This window comes from Convolutriloba macropyga, chromosome 4 (assembly GCF_964194025.1).
Source record: "Convolutriloba macropyga chromosome 4, txConMacr16.3, whole genome shotgun sequence".
NCBI classification, from domain to species: Eukaryota; Metazoa; Xenacoelomorpha; order Acoela; family Convolutidae; genus Convolutriloba; species Convolutriloba macropyga.
The window spans coordinates 41180802-41207144 of record NC_134471.1 but is presented as its reverse complement, the minus strand read 5'-3'; the positions used below and the strand labels follow the sequence as shown (position 1 = coordinate 41207144).

The following is a 26343-nucleotide window of genomic DNA, read 5'->3' as shown; positions in this document are numbered from 1 at the left end:
TGGATATCTTTTACGAACTTTTGCTCATCTTTTGAAAAAATACGTTCACAGTTCATAAAATTGGCGAATGGGAGTGACGGTTGGAGTAAAAGAATCATTGCTCAGGTGATTGTTTCTGCCATGTAAGGACCCAACAATACACGGTACTCAAGACAAACAAGTTGCAGTTCTATGCACCTGACGCTTTTTATGTGTCGAATACGTTTTCGCTGAGCTATAGGCTGTCCTTAGTCCATAACTGTAGATGATTGCCGAGAAAATTGTCAGACTTTACTAAAGCTTGATGAACTGTAAAAAAAATAAAACAAAGTTAATAATTATTATCTTATAGACGCTACATAGTAATAAGATACTTGCCTCATAATACTATAATGATCTTAAACGTTCCATCACTTTCAATATAATTGGATCTGTTTCAATAGGCAAGAAAATTTTTAACTAAAATAGATTACAACACCGACTACAATTTTATTTTGAAAACTCAATTTTGACAGTTTATTTCGGTAGAAACAGATCTCATATAATTGGCTTGCCATGAACGACTTTCAAAGTCAATTGGTGATTTTGATTATAACACATCAGTTCTAATCCTTTTCCAGTCCATTTATGTCAAAACATTGGCCCAAAAATAGACTTCCATATCTCACAAGTTATTGAAAAGTTTAATTGACATGTCGGAACTGTTTTCTGTCCCCCGTGTTTCCCTTTTGTGGCCATTATTGATATATTGGAAGGAAACATATGACAGGAAATATCAATCAGTGTGTTTATAGTGCTACCTCTGATTAGGTCAGATAAATTAGTGTCAATGTAAAAAGATGCGTTAGTTTGCTTGTTAATATTGAATTAAGATTTAGTTATTTATAGAATTTTCAAGGGGAAAGGAAACAGACTCGAGGTTTCTGTATCTGGTAACGTGTCTCCTATTAGGCTGTGGATGTTCCTGCCATGTCTTTTCGGGGATCGTAACTGTCCATCGCATCCCCGTCAAATTCGTCGTCTTCCTCGGATTCACTTCCCTTTGGTGAACTTCCCTTTCCCTTATTTCCACTCTTCTGTCTTCGATGTTTCTTTTCCTCCTCATAATTGTTGTTGAAGTGCTCCCACAACTTGCACATGATTTCGGAAGCCACAACTGGGCTTGTGTTTGTCTCAATCATTCGGAACACGAAGATTCCGTCTTCCTGGAGGTACCAACTGACGAAATCCCGCAAACGTTCCTTTTCCAAACTCGACTCCGTGTCTTTCGGGAAACTTTCAGTAACTCGAATCAGGTTTTTCACATACATGTCTCGGCGAATTCCCAGAAATATGGAGTTAAACCAGGAAACAGAAGAGAAGATCATTAGCGCCAACAGTGCAAGTAGCCAGTAACACACGATAACGAAGAATCGTTCGTTGAAAATGTTGTTCGGCATCGCACATTGAATGTATCGACGTTCGATGTTTCCCATTTCGAGTTGTTTAGTGAAGTTGCAGAAGGTAACCAAAGGGAAGAGTTCCTTTTCGCGCCAGTCGAACGAGTGGGTCAGCATCAAGTCGCCGAAAGTCTTCGGATCAAAAGCGTAGAAAATCAGATTCATTCCCAGGAATTTGCAGAGAGAGAAAAGCTGAAGTGCGATTATGATGATGTACATAATCTTTGAGAAGAAGTAATTGTTGCCCATCAAGTTGCCCTTCTGGTTACTGCAACACTTAAACATGTCTGTAAGCTTCTCTGTGAAACTCTTTTTGCCAGGCACTTGTTCTTGATTGTCCAGGTAGATGTCAATGTAATCAGCCAGAGACTTGATAGTGTTCTCCCGATTCTGCTTGGAGCAGGACACGTCAAATTTGGAAGCCTAAGAATTGTTTCCGGTTTCAACCCCGCTAGAATAAGCTCATATATGGTAGACATTTTTTACACCATATAAGGTTATGTAATGTAATTGATGATTATTTTCATTACTGGCCTTTGAAAGTGTGGAAAACCCACTTGATTAATGTGAGGAGAACAGTGGCTGATATCTTGATTGTCAATAAATTATGTTTTTAGTTTATTTGTATTGCGTAATAAAAAAGTATTTTCTCCTACTTAGGCTCTACAAACCATCTTTGGTCTAAAAACGCATCATTTGACTGACTGGCTCTTTCCCATTACTTCTCTTAACTTGTAAGGAATTTAAAATATTCTCTTAGCGTAAAATGACCCAAAATTATTGGATGAAATTTTCGTGGTGGTGATCTCTTGTAGGAAAGAGCCGGTTTGTTGCACAAGGCTCCCGAGTTGATTTTGAATGGCTATCTTGCAAGATCTTGCAAGGTTTAAGACGATACAAAGTCTTGCAATATTTCCTTCCAAAATCTTGCAAGATCTTGCAAGATAACCATCTGGTATCGACTAGGGCTATAACAGTGCAATTCTATGGAAGGGGGAGGAATGGAAACAGATTCGATGCCTGGGTGACGAGGTACTCCAAATCCACTCCTGCCATTTTGGTAATCGAGGTCCAGTAAATGTAAGGAATCATGAAGAGTATGGATGAAAATGCGAGATAGTATGGAATCCATTGGTAGTATTGGATCTCCAAAGCGTCTCCTTTTCCCACATGCTGTGCAATCGTGATGTCATCGACTCCCTCCTCGGATGTGAATGGGACGTAGTAAGAATTCTTCAGGTAGCAATAGCGGGTCGCATATCCCACCCACCCGGGTCGCCATTCAGCCGGGGCAAAACACTGAACGGGTTAGATTTACATCAGGTTTCCTTCAGACTCGCGTGTTTGATTCTTTGTTCATATTTCGAGAGTACAACTTCAAGTGGTTCACGCAGAAACTTAGTTAAATTGCTGAGCAAATTAATCAAGTCATTTTTGAATTGAAGCCAATAGATCGGAAATGTGCATTCACTTTAGGTTCCAACCATCAATCCATCAAAATTTGAAAATCCAATATAAATACTTTTTGTTCTATATAAAAATTAACTGAAATAAAAAAAACTGCCATAATCTTGAGAGAGAAAATATCGGACTAATGGACTATTATTGTTACCGAGTAAACTAAATGAGCAGTCTATTTAAAGAGCTATTTAAATAAAGCGAGAATCTATCCAGCGAGAAACTTTATTACGTAATCTCTTAACCATATAAGCCTTATATCCGTTCTTTTATACGTAGAGAGCTCAGAAAAAGTTCGTTAAACATAATTTTCGTTGAGCCTACTAATATACTGAATCGATTGCGCTCTTTTTAGGCTTAATATTTTTATGTTTCGAAAACGTATCGGTGACCAATCTGAGTCGAAAATCGACTCAGACAAATACCTGCTAAAAAAGATCAAGCTGGATTTGCCGGGCCATGGAGAGGGGCTTTTTGGCCTTTATACGTTGTTGAATGCAGTTATCGATCTCGATCAATTTAAATTAACGATTGTGTGTTTTCGCACCTATATTTTTGGTACCGCGCCCCTCTATAATTCCGTTAATCCCATTGCATTTAGCCTAATTGTTGTGACAAACTTATAAAATAGATCTATATGTCATGGCTATCCAACTTGACTGGGAGCAAAAGCCAGCAGCCGCCGCCTCCCAGCGACGCTCAAGAAAAAGCGAAAGAAAAACGAGATGCTGCTGAAGTCCTTCAGAAGGCCAGAGAAGTGAGAAATAGTGGTAGCTATCAAGCATTTGATCCAGAGGGACTTGAAAGAGCGGCTAAGGCCATCAAAGAGCTGAATCAATCTCCTCATGCGCGATCAGCAATTGACCTTCAGCGTGATAAAGAACGAACTGATCAGCTAAAGATAGAAGAGAGTATTGGACAAGCCAAAGCATATGAAGAAGAGTACAAAATCAAGTTAGCCCAAGTCCAGGGTGAAGAGAGGCCGACGATTGGAACCGAGTACAAGACGGCACATGAAGGCAGAATCATAACAATAGATGCAGCCAGGCAGACTAAGGTCTTTCGATACGTCGGAGGAGGACGAGTCAGTAATCTCTGGGATGGTGACATCAGCAAATGAAGAGGGGAACAAAAAAAACTGTAAGAACTGTCCAAACTAAAACTTTGTTACTTGAAATCTTGATGCTCTATATTTATATTCGGGACCGGCAAATCTAGGCAACCATTCCCTTAACTTTCTTTTTCTTATTATTTTCAGAGTTTAAATTCTGTTGGTCACCATCAACCCACCCCCATATATTTTTTTCCTTGAAAAACATTGAATTTGAAAATTTTTGGTCAAAATTTTGGAATTGACCAAATCGGGCTAAATACTAGTTATTGGAACGGGTAAAGTCTTATAGGAAATAAATTCACGCGAAGCAAAAAAAAAGTTTGAAAAAATTGACCAATTGTGAAAAATTCTTTAGCATGTTATAGAAAACTGATTCGGGATGCAATGATTGCATAAAGTTGTCAAAAAAATATAAAATTGGTCAAGTTTTTCAAATTTGGAAAAACAACTCAAGTTTTTTTTTACAAATCAGCGCTTATTCTTGGTAACTCGTAAAAATCGTGCATTTAACGTCAAGGTTCGGAGTTTGAGCAAAACTCAAATCAATTATGTTGTAAAAACATTATATGGTTTTCATATTAGCTGCAAGTTCACTTCATCACGCCATAAAAACTTTGCCTCAAGCGTTACAAGACCATTATAAAAAAGGAATTTACGCATTACCGGGTCTGAGTTTTAATCCTAACGCTTTGAAAGTCCGAAAAACCGCGCAATTTCAATTGAGTCACTTCTTCCGTGATAAAAAGAGGCTAGTTATATGGCATGATGTGGTGAACAATTCATTGTCCCGTCATCGCAGTAACAACAATAAGCCTTTAACACCTTCGCAGCTTATTGAAGTGCTTGAAAAGTATCAGGAGCGCATAGAAGCTATAGTGTATTGCACCAGAGAGGGAACTCCTGATATTTACAATCAGCTCAAGCGTAGTACTCTAGTTACCATCCATTTAGTGAAAGACATTGTGTCTAAACGTAAACAGAAAGATCTTAGTTTACTTAAAGAGTACAGAGCATTACACCAAAGGCCTGCGCTTGAGCTGAAAACACTCACTATAGTCTTAGCTCATAAGAACAACCTCCGGTCCTTGATAACACGCTCCCGACCGAAGAAACTTTCAAAGCGCCGTCGTAAAACGCTTCGCACCCGTCATGCGTTCGAGGAGGCGGAACTCACACAAGCCTTTGATAACCTGAATGTCACTTAGTCTTGCGCTGTTGTGGGAGTCTACCCGCTGACTGGCGGTGTGACTTAGTTAACTCACGAGTTACGGGTTAGTTTGTGGTTGGTTCTCTCCGATAGCGCTTTACTAAACGTTTCGCTCTCCCCATTCTTCGAGTTTTTCACTACCATCCGTTTTTCGCAGGTTATCTGGTTTCAGTTTCCGCTTCCGTTCTTTTGTTTCCTTGTCACTTTGTTTCCTTCTATCCCCCGTTTATCTGTTGTATGATGTAGTATGTTGAGTTTCTGCTGTAGTAAAATTTCTCTGCTAGTATGCTGGTTTGTTGTGTAGTCTCTTTCCTTGCTAGGGTGTGACTTAAGTTCATTCTGGAGTTACGGCTGGTTTGTTTCGTGACTTTCACCACACTTGTTTGCTAGCAATTTGTTGTACCTTTATTATTTTATAGTATGCACTTTTGTTGTCTGGGTAGGGTGGTTTGCTAGGGTGTGACTTAAGTTTGTTCTGGAGTTACGGCTAGTAAAGTTCCTGACCTTTTCGACTTTTGGTTATACTACACTGTTGCCGTAAATTGTTTCATGTTTAATGTTTTGATGCCGTTGTTAAAGCCCCATAATGATTTGTGCTAGTGTACCTGGCAGTAGCTCGTCTCCTTCTTTCTAGGGTGTGACTTAAGTTTATTCTGGAGTTACGGCTAGCTTGTTTGGTTGAGTTGTTGCTGTGGTCTGTTAGCATCGATCTTCCCGCCTCCTCGCTTGTGGTTTCCGCCCCGCCCGTGCCAGTTTTCCCATTTCGTCGCGCGCCATCCGCCCGACGTTTCCGCCCCGCCCGTGCCGTTTTCCCCTTTCGTCGCGCGCCATCCGCCCGACGTTTCCGCCCCGCCCGTGCCGTTTTCCCGTTTCGTCGCGCGCCATCCGCCCGACGTTTCCGCCCCGCCCGTGCCGTTTTCCCCTTTCGTCGCGCGCCATCCGCCCGACGTTTCCGCCCCGCCCGTGCCGTTTTCCCGTTTCGTCGCGCGCCATCCGCCCGACGTTTCCGCCCCGCCCGTGCCGTTTTCCCCTTTCGTCGCGCGCCATCCGCCCGACGTTTCCGCCCCGCCCGTGCCGTTTTCCCGTTTCGTCGCGCGCCATCCGCCCGACGTTTCCGCCCCGCCCGTGCCGTTTTCCCCTTTCGTCGCGCGCCATCCGCCCGACGTTTCCGCCCCGCCCGTGCCGTTTTCCCGTTTCGTCGCGCGCCATTCGCCCGACGCTCTCGTTTGTCCGTCCGGTTTCCCGTTGCGTCGTGCGTTATTCGTTCGGCGTCTCTTCCCGTCCGTCCCGTCCCCCGTCCTGTCCCGTTTCGCGCTTCCTGCGCACCGTTCTTTCTTTCTTTCGCCGGGTACTATTGTACTCGACGAACATCTTTGCTCTTTGGCGGTTTGCTAGGCAAATCGTCACACTAGGGTTCGGTATAACCCATTTGTGTTGTGCTGTTGCATGTGTGTGTACTTTATATTAGTACCAAATTAAACTTGTGGTTCCTGTTTTTCTTAAGATCATGACAACTTTGCAGGACAAATTCAACAAACTTTATAGTGCAAGAGCAAAAATAGAGGCTGAACTTAATAACATCTATGGGGAAATCAACAATGCTGTTGATAAGCAAGACAGGAAAGTTAAGATCGAACGTCTGATTGTGAAGTGCAAAGATGCTTTTACTAGAGTGGTTGATAAGAATGAAGAGCTCTTTGATCTGGCACAGAAGACTGAAGATCCAGACGCTGCCTGTAAGAATCTTGAGAAATGGTTAGAGACTGTAACAAAGAAAACTGACGAGTTCATTGCTGCTGCTCGAGGGTATATCAATTCGGTCCAAGACAAAGAGAAGGCAGAGATGTATACCTCTCACCACTCAAGATCAGGTTCGCATATGACTTCCTCAAAAAGATCAAGTCAGCGTCAACGAGAATTAGAATTATCAAGACTAAAATGGGAGGAACTTGAGAAACAACATGAGGCAAAGCTTCGCATTGCTAGACAACGTCTTGAAATTGAAAAACAAACGAAATTGCGGGAATTAGAAATTGAGCAGCTTGAGGAGGATCATCGCAAGGAAGTAGCTGCTGCAGCCCTTGAGGAAATTGAGTTGATGACAAAATCAGCAACAGACGGGTCTGATACAAGCGAAATGAGTGGGCTCTTTACCGAAAGAAGTTCAGTTAAGAGCAAGAAACTTGTTCAAGATTGGGTTAATTCGTCACCGGCCGGGAACATGGCAGATGTTGCAAACGAACCGAGTTTGCACTTTTCTGGTTCCATCGCCCAATCCAACCAAGCAATTGTCCAACGACCTTCTTCAGCTCAACTTCCAAAGTCACACTCTAATCTCAATACTCATGGTCAAGTTGAGGCTAACATCAACCTCCCTGTCCATGAGCCGCAAGAACCAAGTACTAGAACCAATGTAACCAACGATGCACATGTTGCAAATAACATCATGCAAGAGCAACGACAGCCTCAATATACGCCTCCATCACCACCAATAAACTTTGGTATGCCTACTCAACTAAACGCCCCAAACACAGCCCGACAACTGTCTCAAGCAACAATGCACTTCGATGGTTTACAGTTAGATCATCAATTCCCTCGCAGGGCGAGCATGCCGGGACAGTTGAATTTAACCAGCCCTCGGCATTCACCTCCTTTAAATGCACTCGCTAATGCTCCGCTAGCACTTAATCCGCAACAGGCACACATAAATGTACCAGCCCCTCCACCCCCCGTTCCAAACCCCGCACCACCGCATTTTCCGTTAATCCCACCAGCATTCCGATTTCCTCCTTCCCCGCCACAAGCACTCCCACTACAAGCCACTAACCCCGTGGCGAATAATATCAATCTGTTACCCCATTCTCCGCCTGCACCATTCATTTCCTCCGCAATTAATTTCGTACCTCAATTAATTCATCCACCACCTCCACAAAAGAGTTTTCAGCCCCAAAATTTTGTACCCATAACCCACGCACCTCCCGCTCCTCCAGATCCAAATGTCTGGCGTTTTCCAGCAGCAGTCCCATCTAATGCAGTACCACTTGTACGATCATCCGCAAACTTATACACCGTACAACCGGCCCCGTTAATCAACCCTCATATATCTACATCGCACCGCTCCTCTCATGTACAAGCAGCAGCAGGCGCTCAAAATTACGTAACATCAGACTTCATGCCAGCGAATCCATTTAGTTCTTCCACAGGTACCGCCCCCACCTTTGTCACTCCGATCATTCCGCCAACGTATGGAGCTACCGTTCCGAACCCGTTGTGTTGGGGTGGCCCGCCGCATCCCACACCTTCGGCTCCTTCTTTGGACTCTGCGGATTTGATAAAGCAGTTGGCGGAGGCAATTACTTGTAGGAAGAACGATCCACTGCCCGAGTGGAAGTTGGCACAATACAATGGTGATCCCCTGCAGTGGCACGAATTTTTCGGACAATTTAAAAGCGCCATAGACGCACAGTCCTTGACTGATGACGTCAAGTTAACATACTTAAAAACTCTTGTAACTGGAAAAGCTAAAACCGCCATCGCTGAGTTCGCATACTGCGGTGTAATGTATAAGGACGCACTTAAGACACTCGAACGTAAATTTGGCCAACCACAGGCAGTAGTCAGTGCACATTTAGAAAAACTCAGCTCTTTTCCACCACTAAAGATGCACAATAGTGATAACATCATAAACTATTCTGCAACAATTTCAAGTCTTGTTGGGGTCTTTAAATCACTTTCATATGACGCAGACCTTAAGAGCGCCTCACTTCTCAATACGGCTGTGCAAAAATTGCCGCCCAATCTGAAAGAGTCTTGGTCACTCTTCACAGTGAAGAAACATTGGGTTAAGCCAACACTCCTTGACTTCAACGATTGGTTGAAGGAGAAGGCCGAGGCACATGATTTAATGAAACAAACTTCATCGAAGGCAAGAACTGAGGATAACACCAACTCAGTAGTAAAGACCAAAGTTGCCTCAAGAACTTTTGCTGCTAATACACAAACTAAGGGCACTCAGAGACCAGCCTCAACATCGGCAACGCCTGCAACCCCTCGCTGCATTGTGTGTAAAGGTATCCACCGCATCTGGGAGTGTAGGGTATTTAAAGAAAAGTCACCCACTCAGCGAGCAAAGGTAGTGGCTGAAGCAAAACTGTGTTTCTAATGTTTGAGAGAAAAGCATATGTTCAGGCAATGCCCAAACCCCAGAAAATGCAGGAAGGACGGTTGCAACAGCTCCCATAACACACTTCTTCTTGGAGCTGAGAGGGTGTATCCACCAAAATCCCCTTCAAACAACAACAACATTAATTCTAATGCTGGCGCAAATCAAAGTAAACTTCCTAGTGTCCAATCATCGAGTAAGACCACTACTTTGTCATCCGTGAGTAATGTGAAAGGCCTCCTTCAGGTGACTGAATTACAGTTGAAGAGCTCCTCCGGTAAAGATACCACGGCTTTAGTTTTGTGCGATACCGCTTGCAGTAACTCTTGGGTGTCCAATGATCTTGCAAATAGACTTGGTTTGCACGGTACAGCATTGAAATTAACAGTCAAGGGTATAAATACCGAGGAGGTTATAGACACTAAGTTAGTTGAACTAATTGTAACACCACGCGACAACCAAGCATTTGAACCATTTAAAGTAAGCCCTTACGTAAAGGAAGATTTAAATGTAGGCGCCGATATCATCAACATTAAAGCACTTCAGGAAACATACCCGCACCTAGCAGTCCTAGACCCAGTTACATATTGCTATGGAAACATCGAGATGATACTTGGACAGGATGTGTATCATGCCATCCGCCCGTTAGAGTACTTCGCTGCCGACGAGAAGTCCTCGCCCTTCGCTGTTCGCTTGCCCATAGGTTGGGTTCTAAGCGGCCCTCTTCCGTCGTCTTCAGGTTTAGTCTCGACTTGTTTCAAAGCTAATATGGAGCAGGATTTTGAACTCGCTAGTCAGGTAAAATCTTGGTACGACATGGAGTCGTACGGCGCACTTAAGCAAGTAGACCCACGATCCGCCTCGGATGCACGTGCGCATGAAATTCTTGAAAACACCACCGTGCATAATGGAAAAAGGTACGATGTCGGAATGCTATGGGCTGAAGATAACATCGAATTGCCCAACAATTATTTCTCAGCGCTTGTTCAATTAAAGCGGCTAACGAAAGATCAGACATTAAGGGAAAAGTACTCGAATACCATCAAAGAGGACTTAGACAAAGGCTACGTAGTAAGGGTCAAAGATGCTCATAAGGTGGAAAGTCGCTCGGAACGAGAGTGGTACCTACCACACCATCCGGTTGTTAACCCGAACAAGCCGGGCAAGGTTCGTAGGGTACTAAACGGAGCAGCAAAATTCCATGGCGCATCTCTCAATAAGTCATTACTCACCGGACCTGACCTACTGCAAAACCTAATCTATGTACTCCTACGGTTCAGACAACATCCATTTGCCGTATCCGCCGACATCGAGGGAATGTTCCTCCAAGTTGGAGTGTTACCATGTGATCAGCCATCATTGCGCTTTTTGTGGCGGGAGGACCCCACATCAAATGTTGTGGTACACCAGTATACGCGCCACATCTTTGGGGCAAAAGATTCGCCCACCTGCGCCAACTACGCACTTCAGCGCACGGCACGCGATAATGCTAAGGAGTACCCAGAAGCTGCGAAAGCCGTCCTTGAGAACTTCTACATGGACGATTACTTGGACTCAATGGAATCCCCCGAGAGGGCCCTCATTAGGTCGAAGGAATTGGTACATCTTCTCCATCTAGGTGGGTTCAAGCTTACTAAGTTTGTAAGCAATGTACCAGATCTGGCTGACCGAATTGATGGGTCTGCTCAATCCACTGAACCGAAGGTCATCGTTTCATCCAAGGAGGAATCAATGCACGTGCTTGGGCTTAAGTGGGATCACAACAACGATACTCTGGTTGTGAGTAGGGGTACAAACAGCACCATCACGAAAAGTTTAACACAGCGCTTGGTCCTAAGTCTTGTGTCAAAGGTCTACGACCCAATTGGTCTTGTCGCACCGTTCACTGTTGGTGCTCGGTTAATCTTGAAAGACATTTGGCGTGTCAATGGACAAAGTTGGGATGACGAGTTACCTAAAGACACAGTTGACAGATTCCTCGCCTGGTGTGTAGAACTGCCGCGGTTAGCTAAGATCACTATACCGAGAAGTTACTTTTCAGGACCATTCCAACATCTTGAACTCCACATGTTTGGTGATAGCTCGCAAGACGTATTCAGTGCAATAGGATTTCTTAGGGCTCAAGTAACTTGCTCCTCCGGGGAGATTATAACAGAGCTGGCGTTTGTCTTGGGCAAGGCCCGTGTTGCACCTATGAAGGTAATGACGGTTCCTAAGTTGGAATTACAAGCCGCTCTCCTCGCTGCCCGCTTAAAAAGGGAAATCTGTCGAGCATTAACGGTTACTGTGGACAAAGTCTTTATGTGGACAGATAGTACCATCGTCTTGCAGTGGATAAACTCAACGAACAAACACCCCATCTTCATTGCAAATCGTGTTAGTGAAATCCTGGAGAACACAAGCGTTGACCAATGGAACCACGTCGCCACTTGTGATAATCCGGCAGATGCTGGCACGCGTGGCATGTCCGCTGAAGTTTTGCAATCAAGTAGCTGGGTGAGGGGTCCTGACTTCTTGAGAACTAAGCAATTCCCTTTTGTACCAAATACCGACGTCGTTGACAACATCAAGCTCGGCGTTGTAACTAAGGAACAAGATGATGACTCCATCTCATCTCTAGCCGCATCCGTAACCAAGCCCCCTAAGGAACAAAGCATCAATCTAATCCCGTTTGATAAGTTCAGTTCTTATCAAAAGTTACTTCGTGTCACCGCATATGTGCTCCGTCTTTTACCATCTCATGAAAGTTACCGTACCGTAGACGGCAGCATAGCCAACCCTGTTGAGCTTGACGAAGCCGAGCGTCATCTCCAGTACTTGGTTCAGGGAGAGTCCTTTAATACTGAATGAAAGGATCTTCTTGACAACAAATCCTTTAAGAAGAGCAGCCGCATTGCTCAGTTCACTCCGTTTATTGGGCCTCATGGTCTCATCCGTTCTTCTGGTCGACTCCGAGGGCTAGTGGAAATTGACTTTGACACTAAGCATCCTATCGTGCTGGATGCGCGTCATACTTTTGTTAAACTGTTTCTGCGGCATACTCATTTGAAAAACCATCACCAGGGCATCGATTACTTACGGTCAAAGGTACAGGAACGTTATGCCATCCTTAAACTACGTTCCACACTGCGTTCCATCAAATCAAACTGCGTCTTGTGTAGAAAGTTCCGTGCAGCAACCATTCAACCTATCATGGCAGACCTCCCAAAGGAGAGACTCGCATACCAGTCTCCTCCCTTTACCAACACCGGGGTTGATTACTTCGGCCCATTCTACGTCACAGTTCGTCGGACTACCGAGAAGAGGTGGGGATTTCTCTTCACTTGTCTCACTACTCGTGCTGTCCATGTTGAAGTTGTCCCGTCCATGGACACTAGTTCTTGTGTAATGGGAGTGGAGCGGTTCGTCTCCCGTCGGGGTACTCCTGCTATGATTTGGTCGGATAATGGTACGAACTTCATTGGAGCGGAGAAAGAGCTCCGTGAATGTGTGGAAAAATGGAATACGCTTAACATTGCCACCGAACTTGCGCATAAGGGCATTAAGTGGAGGTTCAATCCACCCAGTGCGCCACACCAAGGTGGCATCTGGGAGAGGTTAGTTCGGAGTTTTAAAAGAGTACTGTACACTATCCTCGGTACGCGTCGCCTCACAGATGAGGTGTTGAACACTACTTTTTGTCTGGTCGAATGCGCACTAAACTCTCGTCCCTTAACGCCCGTAAGCGCCGACCCGTCCGACCTAGGCGCTATAACACCTAATCATTTTCTACTCGGTAACCAAGCAACCAGAATTCCGTCTATCGTTGGCGTCGACGAGTTCGATCATCGTAAGCGATACGCCCGTGCACAGTCATACGCCAATGCAATTTGGGCACGTTGGCTCAAGGAGTATGTACCTGCGTTGAACCGTAGATCTAAGTGGCAGACGCCTGCCGAGCAGCACCTCAAGGTCGGTGACTTAGTTTGGATCGTTGAAGAAAGCAACCCTAGGGGTTACTATCCAACCGCTCGGATTGAGGAACTTCGGTACAGCTCCGACAGCGTCGCCCGCTCCGCCGTCTTGCGCACGTCATCCGGATCGCTCGTCCGCCCACTCGTTAAGCTTGTACCGATCCTCCCAACATTTTCTTCCGGGCCGGAGGATGTTACCGAGTAAACTAAATGAGCAGTCTATTTAAAGAGCTATTTAAATAAAGCGAGAATCTATCCAGCGAGAAACTTTATTACGTAATCTCTTAACCATATAAGCCTTATATCCGTTCTTTTATACGTAGAGAGCTCAGAAAAAGTTCGTTAAACATAATTTTCGTTGAGCCTACTAATATACTGAATCGATTGCGCTCTTTTTAGGCTTAATATTTTTATGTTTCGAAAACGTATCGGTGACCAATCTGAGTCGAAAATCGACTCAGACAAATACCTGCTAAAAAAGATCAAGCTGGATTTGCCGGGCCATGGAGAGGGGCTTTTTGGCCTTTATACGTTGTTGAATGCAGTTATCGATCTCGATCAATTTAAATTAGCGATTGTGTGTTTTCGCACCTATAATTATGTCTCAAACGACTGACGTGTGACTGCCTTTGGTGCGAATAGTTTCAACTAAAGAAGGCTGGACTCATTAGTAAAGCCGCAAAAAACAGACCCTATCTACATTTCAATTTTATATAAAAGATATTTTCCCTATTACACATGCTAATGGCTCCCTTTAGCCATATCTTAAAAATCAATCCTCTAACTTTTTCAATTAACTTCATGCATATTAGTTTTTCAGGTAGTTTCTAGCGAAAAGTGGCAAATTATTATGTTGTCAATACATTAGCTGTCTGGCATTTGGCAGAAATGTAGCATACCAAAATTAGCACTAGCACCTGATAACTTACTATAAGCGTACTATCCCTTGTCAAGACCGGATGATTGTCTTGCAGGAATATGTCAGCTTCTCTCAGATAAATGTTTATCTTCAAAAATCTGGCAGAAAAAATATTGTAATATTGTGGTAGAAAAATGGCTATCTTCCAAAATTTTGGCTGAGAAATGGTTCTTGCGAGATCAGCATTTTGCCAGATCAGTATCTTGAATTTTATCAGTATCCTGCAAGATTCTGATAAAGTTCAAACGAGTTCGTTCCGCTTGAGCTGAAATTCACTTGTTTGATAATATCTAAATTGCTTATTTCAGTTGTTAGGAGAAATATTGGCAGTACAGTTGCTTTATTGATTGAATAAAAGAACTTAAGAACACAAAACAATGCTCGATAAAAAAGTTGATTGATGTGATGGTTTTCGAATTCATTTTTTGTCAAATAGTTTATATGTTTATATTTGGCATAGATTACACTTCCTCATTTTTAATTTCAAAATTTGTTACTTTTTTAAACCAACAGCCAGCAAATTCATTCTGGCTCTTATTAAGCAGATAGTTAATTGTAACTTAGTTAATAGTTAATTAGTTAATTGTTAATCAGAACTTTTTTCCTAGCATCATTTTTTAAATTTGAAGAACGTTATGATGCTGTACGCTTATTTAATGGTATGAACGTAATACATAAACAAAGCATTTAAAAGTCCTGTTTTGAAACGAGAACACTATTTGTCAGACAGATTTTCATCTTATAGTAATTTGAGAGAAAAAGAGTAATCTTTTCGGAATCTGGCTGAAAAGTGTTTATCATGTTGGGATATGGTATAAAAGTTGTTATCTCAAAGAAATCTGGCAAGTGCCTGCCAGCAGATGCATCACCTTGTAAGAATCTGCAGGTTCATAAAAGATATGACTAAAATCAAGTTAAACTGTAAGTTATTTCTATCGCTGATTGGTAGTTTAATAAAGCAATTATTTTTCTTTTATTTCTCTTTCTCTCCTATCAGTCAACTATTTTCAAAATTTCTTATCCGAAACTCTAGTTGATGTTATTGAAGTCCTAAATCTATTGAGAGAATATATATCAGTCACCAAAATAAACTCTTTTAATCGTATTAATAAATCTTTGTCAATTCACAATTTTAGTTTTTCAAAGAATGCCTTGAATTAAATTCCACTTGAAATGTTTTCCACCAAAACGTGCACTATTGAAATTCAGTAAAATTTTGTTACGATTTATTTTGTTAAACTTAGGCTACTAGAGACAACCCTCAGACGAAAACAGACAGGTCACAAGTTTTCATAGAAAATATTTTGCTGAGTTGAGAACCTTCTGCCTACAGAAAATTTAGATTAAAAGACACCAACTTTTTTCTTAAATTTGTATGACTTCTGGAGGCTGATTTAGATAAACAGAGGCTCCTTTTAGGTTTCACGGAATCATATTTTTCCTTTTTAGTTTAACACACAAAGGATAAAAACTCTTTGAAAGGTTATATTGATAAATAAGATTAGGAACAATAACATTTCAGTCGAACACAATTTGAGGAACCTTCATCTGGAATTTAAAAAACATTTCAGTATTAAAACTTTGAAAAGTTGAAAATAAATAATTTTAACGCTCAAGAAACTAAAACTCAGGACAAAATTTGAAATAGTATATATGTCTTCTATCGGGCTTGAAACGACTGCAGGAGAAACAAAATTTTTTGATAAGGTGATTTATGTTGCTTGGGTTTTTCGAAAACTTGTTTTTGACCCATTTTATAAGCATTCTAATATATCTAGATAAATTTGTTCAAATTTTTATTGTTAATTTACTACTTTTTCAGTCTTATTTCAGTTTTTGAAACTTTAAAATTCAATATTTGAAAATTTTTGTTCAACGATTAAATGTTTTTAGGGATTTTCATTGGTTCCATTTTTGTATCCCCTCCGCAAAAGACATAAATCGGGCAGTTTCGCGTAACAAATTAGTTACTCTGGCATAAATTTCACCATCTAGGTGCAGCTGTCTATGATCTCTCCATTTGTTCCTAGGGTGAACATGAATAAATGGGATTCAGGAATACTAATTCTAACTCCCTAATCATTCATAAATCATGTTGCAGGTGTTGAACTAATTAGGAATCCACTTTACCATACTTTATTTTTTCATGGATTCTGAGTTAATAAATTCATCCAGCTATTCAGATTGAGAAAAACCGAAAACAAGAAAGAGATGTGCGCGGACCAACTAAGAGCATATTTTTAACGACTTTAGTTTGACTTGGCTGTAATTTTTCTATTGCAGAGTTAAAATTTTAAGTAACTAGCAAGTCTTCATATATTTGTGCATGGCTGCAAAGACCTACAAATGTATGCATTAATGAGGTTCTCTCTTCCCAGCATAATTTCTACTTGAACTCTGCAATTACTTAATAACATCTTCAGTGTTTCCGTGCAAACTTGACTCAAAAGTATGAATTGATTTTGTACTCATTAAAATTTGCTTCGCTCATACAAATCAATTAAATGAAACTTGAATATACAAAACAGATAGTTCCTGCAGACGAAGTTTATCCATACATCCCTTGGTGCAATTGAAATCTTACTGGCATTTCTTTGAAGATAAACAAAAAGTCTCCGACAAGTTGCCATCGTACGTGAAAAGTGCTGCTGCAACTATGCACAAATAAATATCAGTTTATGGATTTTGAGAGATATAATTCACGACGCCTCTTCTATACGTAGGCGTCGTGAAAACGATAAAAACTTTGAATAAGAGAAGTGTTGTATATGTAAACTTTCTTCTATATATTGGTGAATAACAGAAATATGAAGCTGCTGAAAAAAAAACAAAAAAATGTAAAAACCACTATTATTTAACGTCAAAATTTGCTTATTGTTCCGACCCCTCTTGAGGGGGGAGGAACTATATACTCAAATGGGCTTTTTTTTGTTCAGTCAATTTTGGCCGATCGATATATTCATCGTAGAGAGTTGAGACTGGTATCATTGGAAAGCTTGTCCAGCGTAGAATATGGAATTAAAAAGATTTTTTTATTTTCGTTTTTGACAGGAAGATATCGAGGTTTAAACTTTCGAGAAAATAGAGTGAATTCCGTTGATTTCATTCACCTATTTTCGGAAATTTTGACAAAAATTTCGCCAATTTTGATAAAATTTAATAAAATTTTTCAAAAAAATATTGTTGGTTTTACATTTAAAGACAAAATATAATGCCGGCTGTTTTCATTGATTTTTTTTGTCACAAAATCCGGCTAAATATTTCACAAAATTCAGACTTTTTCATCAAAAACAGCACGAAATAAGTTTCTTTAGTCCACTCTGATTAAATTTACAGGAAGTGCACACCCAAACACCACTAACACAATCTCTGTAGACTGAAAAGGGGGCTAATTCCACTTCAACTTCCGTTGAGAGTGCTCTGTAAATAAAACTTTGCCGTTTTTTGCTAACTTTATTCGTTGATTATCAAAAACGCAGCATTTATTTTTGATGTTTCAAGTAAAAAAAATCTATATCAATGATATGCAAAAAAATAAATATTCCTAATTGACAATCAGCATTAGCCTGACTAGTTCTGTACCAATCTTGGACCGTTACAATCCAGAAATAATTCAGGTTGTCGTCAGTCGGTTTTTTATTAAAAAAAAATTCAATATTTTTATATTAATTAAATAACAGAACATTTCAAATCAAAGCTTACTAGTGATAGGCCCTATTGGCTTGCTAATTAGTTCAAAATTAATATATCTAGTTGACTGATTGAAAGCTTATGGTCGTTTTGACTTTTAAAATATTTGATTTTTAAATAAAAAAGGGCTTATTGAATTTTGCCTCCATTTTTCTCTTAATTTGGTCAACTTGTATCTTAGTGTCAGCAATCAAAGAGTGCTCGTTCTTTCCTCTGAAATCAAATTTAGTTTTTATTGCGGTTTTACGCCTTAAGTTATGGTGTTCTGATACTACTAGATTTCACAATTTTTTTAAATTTTTACGTATTTGCCCATTTTTCATGTTTTCTAGTTTTTATCAAATTATCACGTTATTGTCAGTTCATATATCACATTTTGGCGTTCAAAATAACGCACAATTGATAATATTTAAATCTTTATAGATATAAATATTTAAATCCTAAAGATATAGATTGTGGTTCTTTACCGCTTCGACAGTACTTTCTCGAAGAAATTAATTGAATTTTTTAATTTTGTCTTTAACTGTCGTTTTTACTTTGTCTTTTTAGTCGTATTCAATTTCCTGTACAATGACCCGGTTTCATTGGTTTTACTGGAAAAGTACATGAGCCGATGTTCTGATATTAGAAGATAGATAATGGCATTCATGTCTTTAAAAACAATTGTTTTCCAAAATGAAAAAAAAAACATTTAAACTTCGCAATTTTGTTCCTTTTATTGTCTGTTTGTTACCTGATCTCGTTAATTAAAGGTTAAAAATGACACTATTTTTGTCAGGGAAAGGTTTAAAAAAAGATTGGTGTCACAAAATCTAATGTTTTTAAAGAATTCGTTATGACTTTACTGGCTTCGACACAGGTTTTTCTAAAAAAAAAGTAAATTAATTTTTGATTTTTGTCATATTTGACGTTCTTTTGTAGACGTAAGACTTATTCTGGGTAAAGGCAGGTCTTGAGAGCTTCCTCTGGAAGAATAAAAGAACCTATTCAATGTTTTCATTTTGTAATTAATGGCTTTCATGTCTTTGGAAATATTTTTTTCGGTAAAAACAAGTACTAGATAAACTTGCTTTTTTCTTTTTGGTCTAATTGTTACCTAGTTTAATTAATGAGAGGTCACATAATACATTTCAACGGAAGGTGTCAAAAAGGATTGTTTTCACAAAATCTAATATTTTATGAGAATTGGTTATGACTTTACTGGCTTCCACACGGGTTTTTCACAAAAAAAAGTAAATGAATTTTTGATTTTTGTCATATTTGACGTTCTTTTCGTAGACGTAAGCCATATTCTGGATAATTGCAGGTCTCAAGGGCTTACTTTGGAAGAATGGACGAACCTATTCAAATTTTTCATTTTGTAATTAATGGCTTCATTTCTTTGGAAATAAATTTTTTTCGAAAAAAAAACTAGTATTACATAATTTTGCATTTTTTTTATTTTGTCTAATTGTTGCTTATTTTCATTAATGAGTGGCCGCATAATACATCATCAGTGTTCGACGAAGGTGCAATCGAACATTTTTTTGGGGCCAAAGTATGGCTTTACGGCTTCCAAAGCATTTTCTGGCAAGTTTTAAATGATTTTTAGTTTGTTTTCTATTTGTTGTTTTTTTTGTAACTGCATAAAAAATTGAACACCAAGAATTCTTAGTTCCTTTCTATAGAAGCATTGGTAATTGTAAACCTATGGGATATTTTAGATGATTCCTAATGGTTTTCATTATTTTGAAATTAATTGTTTTTTTAAAAAAAAAATCAGCGAATTTTCTAACTTTGAAGTTTGTTCTTTTTTGTCTAATTGTTACCAAGCTTTATTATGAACTGGTGAATAACCATTTTTTCTGGTGAATTACAAGTTATTTTGTTTATTTTTAGTATTATCTGACGCTATTTTGACTTTGTTATTAAGTTTTGTTTTTTAAAACGGACATAAATTTTTTGATGTAATTGATGTTTGTTGTTGTTGTTTGATTTTGCCGTTCGTCTTCGCTCGCTTTCTTAATATCGGCATATCTCATCAATCTAATGCATCATTTTTTACTCCACTGAGTTTTTTGCTTTGGAGGCTATCTTTTCGTTCATAAACCAGTTTTTTTTGAAATACTTGAATTTTTTGCATTTTTCCGTCTCTTCCTCATTTGATACAATTATGCCAAAATTGTGGATGAGCGGGGTCGGAACCTTATGTGCAATCGCACATTACCGAGCCGCCTTGTTAGTAAAAATCTATTTTTCTCTTTATAGTTAAATTGCGATGTATAATTGATTTATACATTTCACTAACAGTTAGTGATTTATATATTTCACTAACAGTGAAGTAAAATCAATGATCTTTAGTTGTCATTCGGGTTCTGAGTCCTACGATAAATTGCAGCCAATCTTATTGAAAACGTTTTCACCTGCCATTGTCCCAGTTGTTACTGAGATATTTAACAAAATTATAATTCAGCAAGAATTTCCAAAGAGCTGGAAGAAAGCAATAATTAAACCCCTGCATAAAAAAGAGTCGAGAATTGACATAGAAAATTACACACCGGTGTCAATGTTGTGCGCGCTCTCCCTAATTTTCGAGAAATTACTGTATAGAAAATTTAGGGATCGTTTATGGAAAAATTTAGACAATCGCCAGCACGGTTTCAGGACCAAGCATTCTACTATCACTCAAATGATCCAGTATTGTGAAAAAATTTTTCGTTGTTTGAATGCTAAAGAGTCTGCTTTAAGCGTTTATCTCGATATTGCAAAAGCGTTCGATACAATTAATCACAATGCAATTTTGTTGAAGCTTACGCATTTTGGTTTTGATAACCAATTTCTCAAGTTTTTTGCAGATTATTTGTCAAATAGAACGCAGTGCGTGTTTGTTAAAGATGATTATTCGTCAGAGTTAGCTGTTACGAGTGGTGGTCCACAGGGTTCAGTGTTTGCGGTTTTTATGTTTGCTGTGTACATTAATGACCTTCCATCTCTAATGGAGAACAGCACATATCTTTTCGCCGATGACACAAAAATTATTGGAAGTCAAATGAATTTATTTTCACTACAAAATGATTTAAACAAAGCAATTAAATGGTCAAAAGAAAACAGAATGCAATTCAACAATGCAAAGTTTGAAGCTATATGTTTTGATGTAAAAAAGTTAGATCAGTGTAGTGTCCACTTGTATGCAGACGATACAGAAATTACATGCAAATCTTCGGTGAATGATCTTGGTGTAGTAATTACTAATAACTTGAAATGGGACAGTCATATCAATCAGCGGCTGTCAAAGGCACAACAAAAGCTTTTTTTCTTGAAGAGAAACGTTCCCTTTTCTACAAATACGAAAGTAAAAGTAAGTTTATACAAAAGTTACATTTTATCAATTCTCCTGTACGCGTCAAATGTATGGTTCTCGAATTGGCCAAATTGCAGAAAACTCGAAAAGATGCAAAGACGAGCGCTCAAGTGGGCTTTGAATAAGAAATTTTTTACAGATAGTGACTACAATCAGAGCCTCATTTCCAACAATTTGTTGCCGATCAGTTTTCTTTTGGTTCGAAATGATCTTCTTATGCTGAACAAAATTTACAACTGTGATACTGCCCTTAAGTTTGATGATTATTGGAAAGTTTTCAAGGGACCACGCAGTAACCGTTCTGCAGCAAAACAATTTTTGAAGACCAATTTTAATTGGACGAAATCAGTCAAATTCGAAGAGTATTTTGTCTTGAGAGTTGTGAAATATGCAAATGTTCTCTCTCAGCGAAATGACATCTCAACTTTTGACTGGACATGTCCAACAGTGTTATTTCGGAAACAGCTGAACTCGCTGTTGAAATTAAAGGCTTTGAACTTTAAATACTATCAGTATCCTGTTAATTGGTCCTGTTTCTAATTAGTTAACAAAGTGATTCCCGCATCGCGGGTACCAAGTCAATTTAATAATAATAATAATAATAATTTAAATTTCTGCATATAGCATCGACGTCGATTGGGTGGGGAACAGATTACAGCTCTAATCTGCATAATATTTCTTCTCCAAATTGAATCAGAGTAAGAGAATTGACCTGGCGAGAGCTCAAAATTTGAATCGACGATAAAAAAAAACAGTTCAAGATGTTAAAATCATCATAAAAGGACCACTTCCTAGAAATTAATCAATTTTCAAATTATCTCAATGACAAACATTGAAAGTAAATGGACAGCAATTGGATTTTCCAGCTGCTTGCAATAAAATTGTTGGAGCGATTGTTGTGTAAGTCTCTTTGCTGGCGAATTTGCGAGATCAATATGGTTTTAATCTTCATATTGCTGATGTTTAAAGAGTTTTTCTTCAATAGATTGTAAGGAGACTGGCAATTTAATTTTTAAGTTGAAATTTGAATTTGTATGACACTACGTTGTTGAACCGGATCAAGATCAACATTTTTTAATTTCTCTGCTATTACTTTTTCAAAATAGGTGAACATATGCGAGGGGGTCTGTTCTATCATATAAATTTAAAATAATAATTTAATAATTGTAGAAAAATGAATAGTGTTAGAAAGTTGAGAGAGAACAACCTGGTGTATTTTTTTCATAAGATAGCTTGACATAGCTTGACAAAAGCTCCTTGTTCAACTTATACTTGGCTAGAGAAATGAAGCCTTGAGCAACAAAAAACGAATGTGAGAACGGGTTATATGAGATGCCTAAGTTTGAGAGCTTAAGACAAGTTGTTGTAAAGGTTAGCACACTAAGATTACAAGTAAGAGATTTTGGATCGAATCCAGTACAGGTCTATTCACAGTAGATGCGTCTGTGTAGACTTGCTTACAAATAGTTTCATTTTATGAAAAACCGAGGGTGTTTTCGATGATCATTAAAGAGTTGCCATTCTTGATGCAAATATATATATGACATGGTTTTATAAAATATATGGTTTAAGTCAAACCAGCTTGCCAATTTTTTTCACGTACGTGAGATGTTTCAAATAGGAAAAAGAGGAGGACGTTTTTTTGAAAATTAAAGAAGGCAAAATCTCTTAAGTGAGGTACTATAAGACTCAATTTCGACCAAAATTGCACAGATTAGGCAAAATAAGTGGTAGTGGAAAACAACAGAACTCAGATGTTGACGAAAATAAAAAACAGTCCAATTATTGAACCAATTTCATACATAATGCTCTTCAGTTTTCGAGGTTTTGATAAAACACAAATAATTTTGGGTGCATCCTTATCGGTTGACTGTATTGAAAATAAGAGGGCTCAAATTTTTTACTGATTATTAGAAAATGGACAACTATTCTAGCTTTCTTTTATTTCCGAATTCTTAAGCAAGCTGTTAAATTCTGTTGTGTGTTTTATTGCGAATGTTATATTACTAGAACTGATAAGAAGTAGCCAAAAGAAAAAGGGATAACTCATTTCCTAATGGAAAGCTTAAAATTAAGTTTTTGAGGAAAACCAAAAAACACTGTACCTTTTTTATTGTTATCTTTTCTTGGTTTCTCTGGTTTGCAGTCGTTGCCAACATTCTGCCATATCTGTTGAAAAAATAATTCCTTTGCAGCTATTGACGACAACTTTCAGAGAAAACTCTCTTCTTTCAAATTGCTACTTAAAACGGTATCACCTTTACGTTTTTTTATATTTAATTTTATATCACCTTTAAATTTTTTTATATCCTGAGAGAATCTACTCATCTAATTGAAAGTGAGATAGAGAAACTTATTTGTCACTTTATGAGAGGGACATTCTGGCTTATATAATTCCAGCGTGTGCTGACATGCACAAAACACGAAGACCCAGTTCGATTTTTTAAGAGATATATAGTCAGTTTACGACTTAATTTTTTTTTTCAATTGACAATTAACTTGGTCAACATGATATTGTCATCAACAAAACAGATTACCAGTTTATTTAATCTAATATCAGCAATCCGTTTGTTTTCTTCACAAGAAATAGGCCTCTTACAATATGCTTTCGTTCTCCCCACTTAGATCAGGTAAGAACGAAAACGTGTGATCTTAGGCATTAACTTAGCTAGAGGGCTTTCTCCTGGACACATAATGTAGTTTTTCGGGTAGATGACTTTTTCAAATTGAGCCCATTTTAAGCTGCTTGCATCATCGTCAATTTGATTTTAGGTCGACGCCCCCCCCCCCCCCACTCATTGGGTGACAAAACATCAGAGCGCTAATATTTGGCGTTAAATTTTGTTGTCCCTGCTGATTTGTTGACTTATAAAAAAGATTTTTGAATCCATGCCAATGGACATTCAGTCTACAAGTACGCTGCCCTCTCAAGTTTCGTGATAAATATTTGATAACTTTTATCCGATTACAACTGGAACGTCAACATACTTCTTCAAGGTAGAAAAGCTCCATCTTCACAGCGAAACGATCTCCATTTCGATCTATATCCTCTTATGCACAGATTTGAAGCCCTTAAGATCGCAAAATTCAATCTCAGTTTGACCAAGTTCATGATAATGCTGTAGGGTTTGTCCTACTTAGAAGCGAGTTTGTCCGCCAGTCTTCTCAGAAAAATTTTGCTCTCTTTGTCCATCATGCCGTCAACACTGAAAATTAACGGAGTAAAAGCTATATGTTTTTCCTGGCAAGCCTCGGAGTATTTTCTCCTCTTTTCGTCATCGCAGCTTTCCAACACATCCGCTGGATTTCTGTTGCTGTAAGATTTTGCCTCAGTGTCTGTGATACGAATATCAAACGAGGCAGTTTCTTGCGGGCTCCAGACACCTCTTATGAGACGATCGGCTCTTAACGCTTTTTGATTCTCTGAATGTTTACGAATTAAATTGATTGCATTATTGTTCCTAACCACAATCTTAATAAACACGTATATGTCGATGTAAGTTTGACATTTCTAAAACTAATAGAGATGATTTCTTCTTGACTAGCAACTTCCTTTTAAAGTAAAAGTCTTTACTAAATGTGCCGCTCCGAAAAAAATGCTCGCATCTTTTTCAATGATGATGAAAATCAGTACAAACTACTCAGAACAAGTCAAATATTTTCGACAAGCTTGAGATGTTTGTTGGAACATTCTGTACTAATCACAGACTCTCAAAAGTGATTTTGTTAATTTAAGTGATAAATCTAACTGGAGTGTGTCGCTAAATGATCGAAGGAAACATGAGAAGTTTTATCCCTGGAAAGGTCCAGCCACGAATGGAGAGATACTGAGGAATATGGCTCCTATGATGTATATGAGGACAGTGTAGAAACTGACGAGTTTGTCAATTGAGTCTCCATTGGCTGCGAAGTTGGACTTGTTGATCTCCTTGAAGATCTCGTTTATCATCTTCACTCACGCCACAATATTATACTACACTGCACATTGCATTTTAAATCCTACATCGAATCCATTTTTATGTGCTAGTTCAAGGTGCAATAATAAATCAGCTCAACGTCATAGATCAGCTCAAAAGCCAAAGATTATTTTCGATATTTTAAAATAATTTTATAGAGGGGGGGGGGGGGGGGGCTGCATCGCGTACCTGGGAATGATTAGCGTCTGGATTTCAGTTACCCAAAAAAATTTGATTTAAACTTCAGTTTCATTGGTTTTTCAGAAGTAAAGGAATTTTCTTAAGTCTGAGTATTTTTCACAGACGAAACGTAGCCAAGAAAACTCAATAAACAGAAAAAGGAAAAATTTACAATAAACAGAAAAAGGAAAAATTCATATATGAAGAATGCAATACGAAGCGAGTTTTGCTTTAAAAATTGTAGCAATTTTATTCAAACTCGATATGGGATTTAAGAGGCAATGCAATGCTTTCCTCTATCAATAAGCGTCACTTGGTAGCAAGTCTTTCAACGGTAAAGCTGCCAATATCTTAATACAAAATGTGAGGCTAAAACAAAGAGCAAACCAATCTTAAGATCAGTTAACCAGCTCCTTCGGTTACTGTAATCAAACTAATATATCACTTATAACCACGACAATAACCAAATCTTAGACGTTCAAGACCTAAACGTCTTAACTCAATTGCTGTGTTAAATTCGGTATAGCAATGGTAAGAAAGTTGAACTATTTAATCTAACTTAGAATTGAGCGAAAGATTGAAAGTTTGAATCAAGCAAAACCCTCGTGGCTAAAACTAACCATCATACCATTTGGTACCATACCAACACTAAACAGCTAATGCTTTATTTACTGTATAACACGCACTATATTCTACTTGGTTGGTATCTTGGAATTGGTAAGAATGTGGTTTTGATGTAAGTGTGCTTTTAGTCGGTCTTTTGTGTGCTTGTTCAGTTCAATCTCTGTTTGCCCAAACATTAGCCCTGTATAAAGTGGGTGACTTTATCTCAGTCTGAGTGAAAGCATTTGAACATGTTTCACGTGCTATATATGTACGGGGAGTTGATTTGATTTGATTGGTTTCACTTTTAATGTGACCAAATTGTGATACCGAATAAGAAAGT

General features: G+C 38.9%; 3 protein-coding genes across 5 annotated transcripts in view; 1 reads left to right on the top strand and 2 right to left on the bottom strand.

Moving 5' to 3' along the window:
• LOC142337679 (prostaglandin E synthase 3-like) overlaps positions 1-26343 on the top strand; it is a 250825-nt gene that overhangs the window by 31426 nt on the left and 193056 nt on the right. The gene's annotated exons all lie outside the window — the stretch shown is intronic.
• The window catches only part of LOC142337678 (uncharacterized), a 152772-nt gene that overhangs the window by 13915 nt on the left and 112514 nt on the right, over positions 1-26343 (bottom strand). The window lies entirely within an intron of this gene.
• Positions 296-25270, bottom strand: LOC142337674 (innexin unc-9-like). 2 transcript variants are annotated; one of them, XM_075387104.1, is made up of 3 exons: positions 25061-25270; positions 2439-2720; positions 296-1841 (listed from the first exon to the last, which is right to left on the bottom strand). In XM_075387104.1, the coding sequence occupies exons 1-3, from the start codon at positions 25208-25210 to the stop codon at positions 927-929; spliced, it is 1347 nt and encodes a 448-aa protein (XP_075243219.1). In that variant the 5' UTR covers positions 25211-25270; the 3' UTR covers positions 296-926. The 2 variants fall into 2 exon arrangements, with proteins under 2 accessions (XP_075243219.1, XP_075243220.1); XM_075387105.1 differs by having other exon boundaries at positions 2439-2725; positions 25066-25270.

Coding starts and splice junctions, on each gene's coding strand:
- LOC142337674 (XM_075387104.1), bottom strand. CDS start 25,210: ATGATAAACGAGATCTTCAAGGAGATCAACAAGTCCAACTTCGCAGCC. Junction 2,721..25,060: donor CATTCGTGGCTGGACCTTTC/CAGGGATAAAAC, acceptor ATCTAACCCGTT/CAGTGTTTTGCCCCGGCTGA. Junction 1,842..2,438: donor TGGAGTACCTCGTCACCCAG/GCATCGAATCTG, acceptor AACAATTCTTAG/GCTTCCAAATTTGACGTGTC.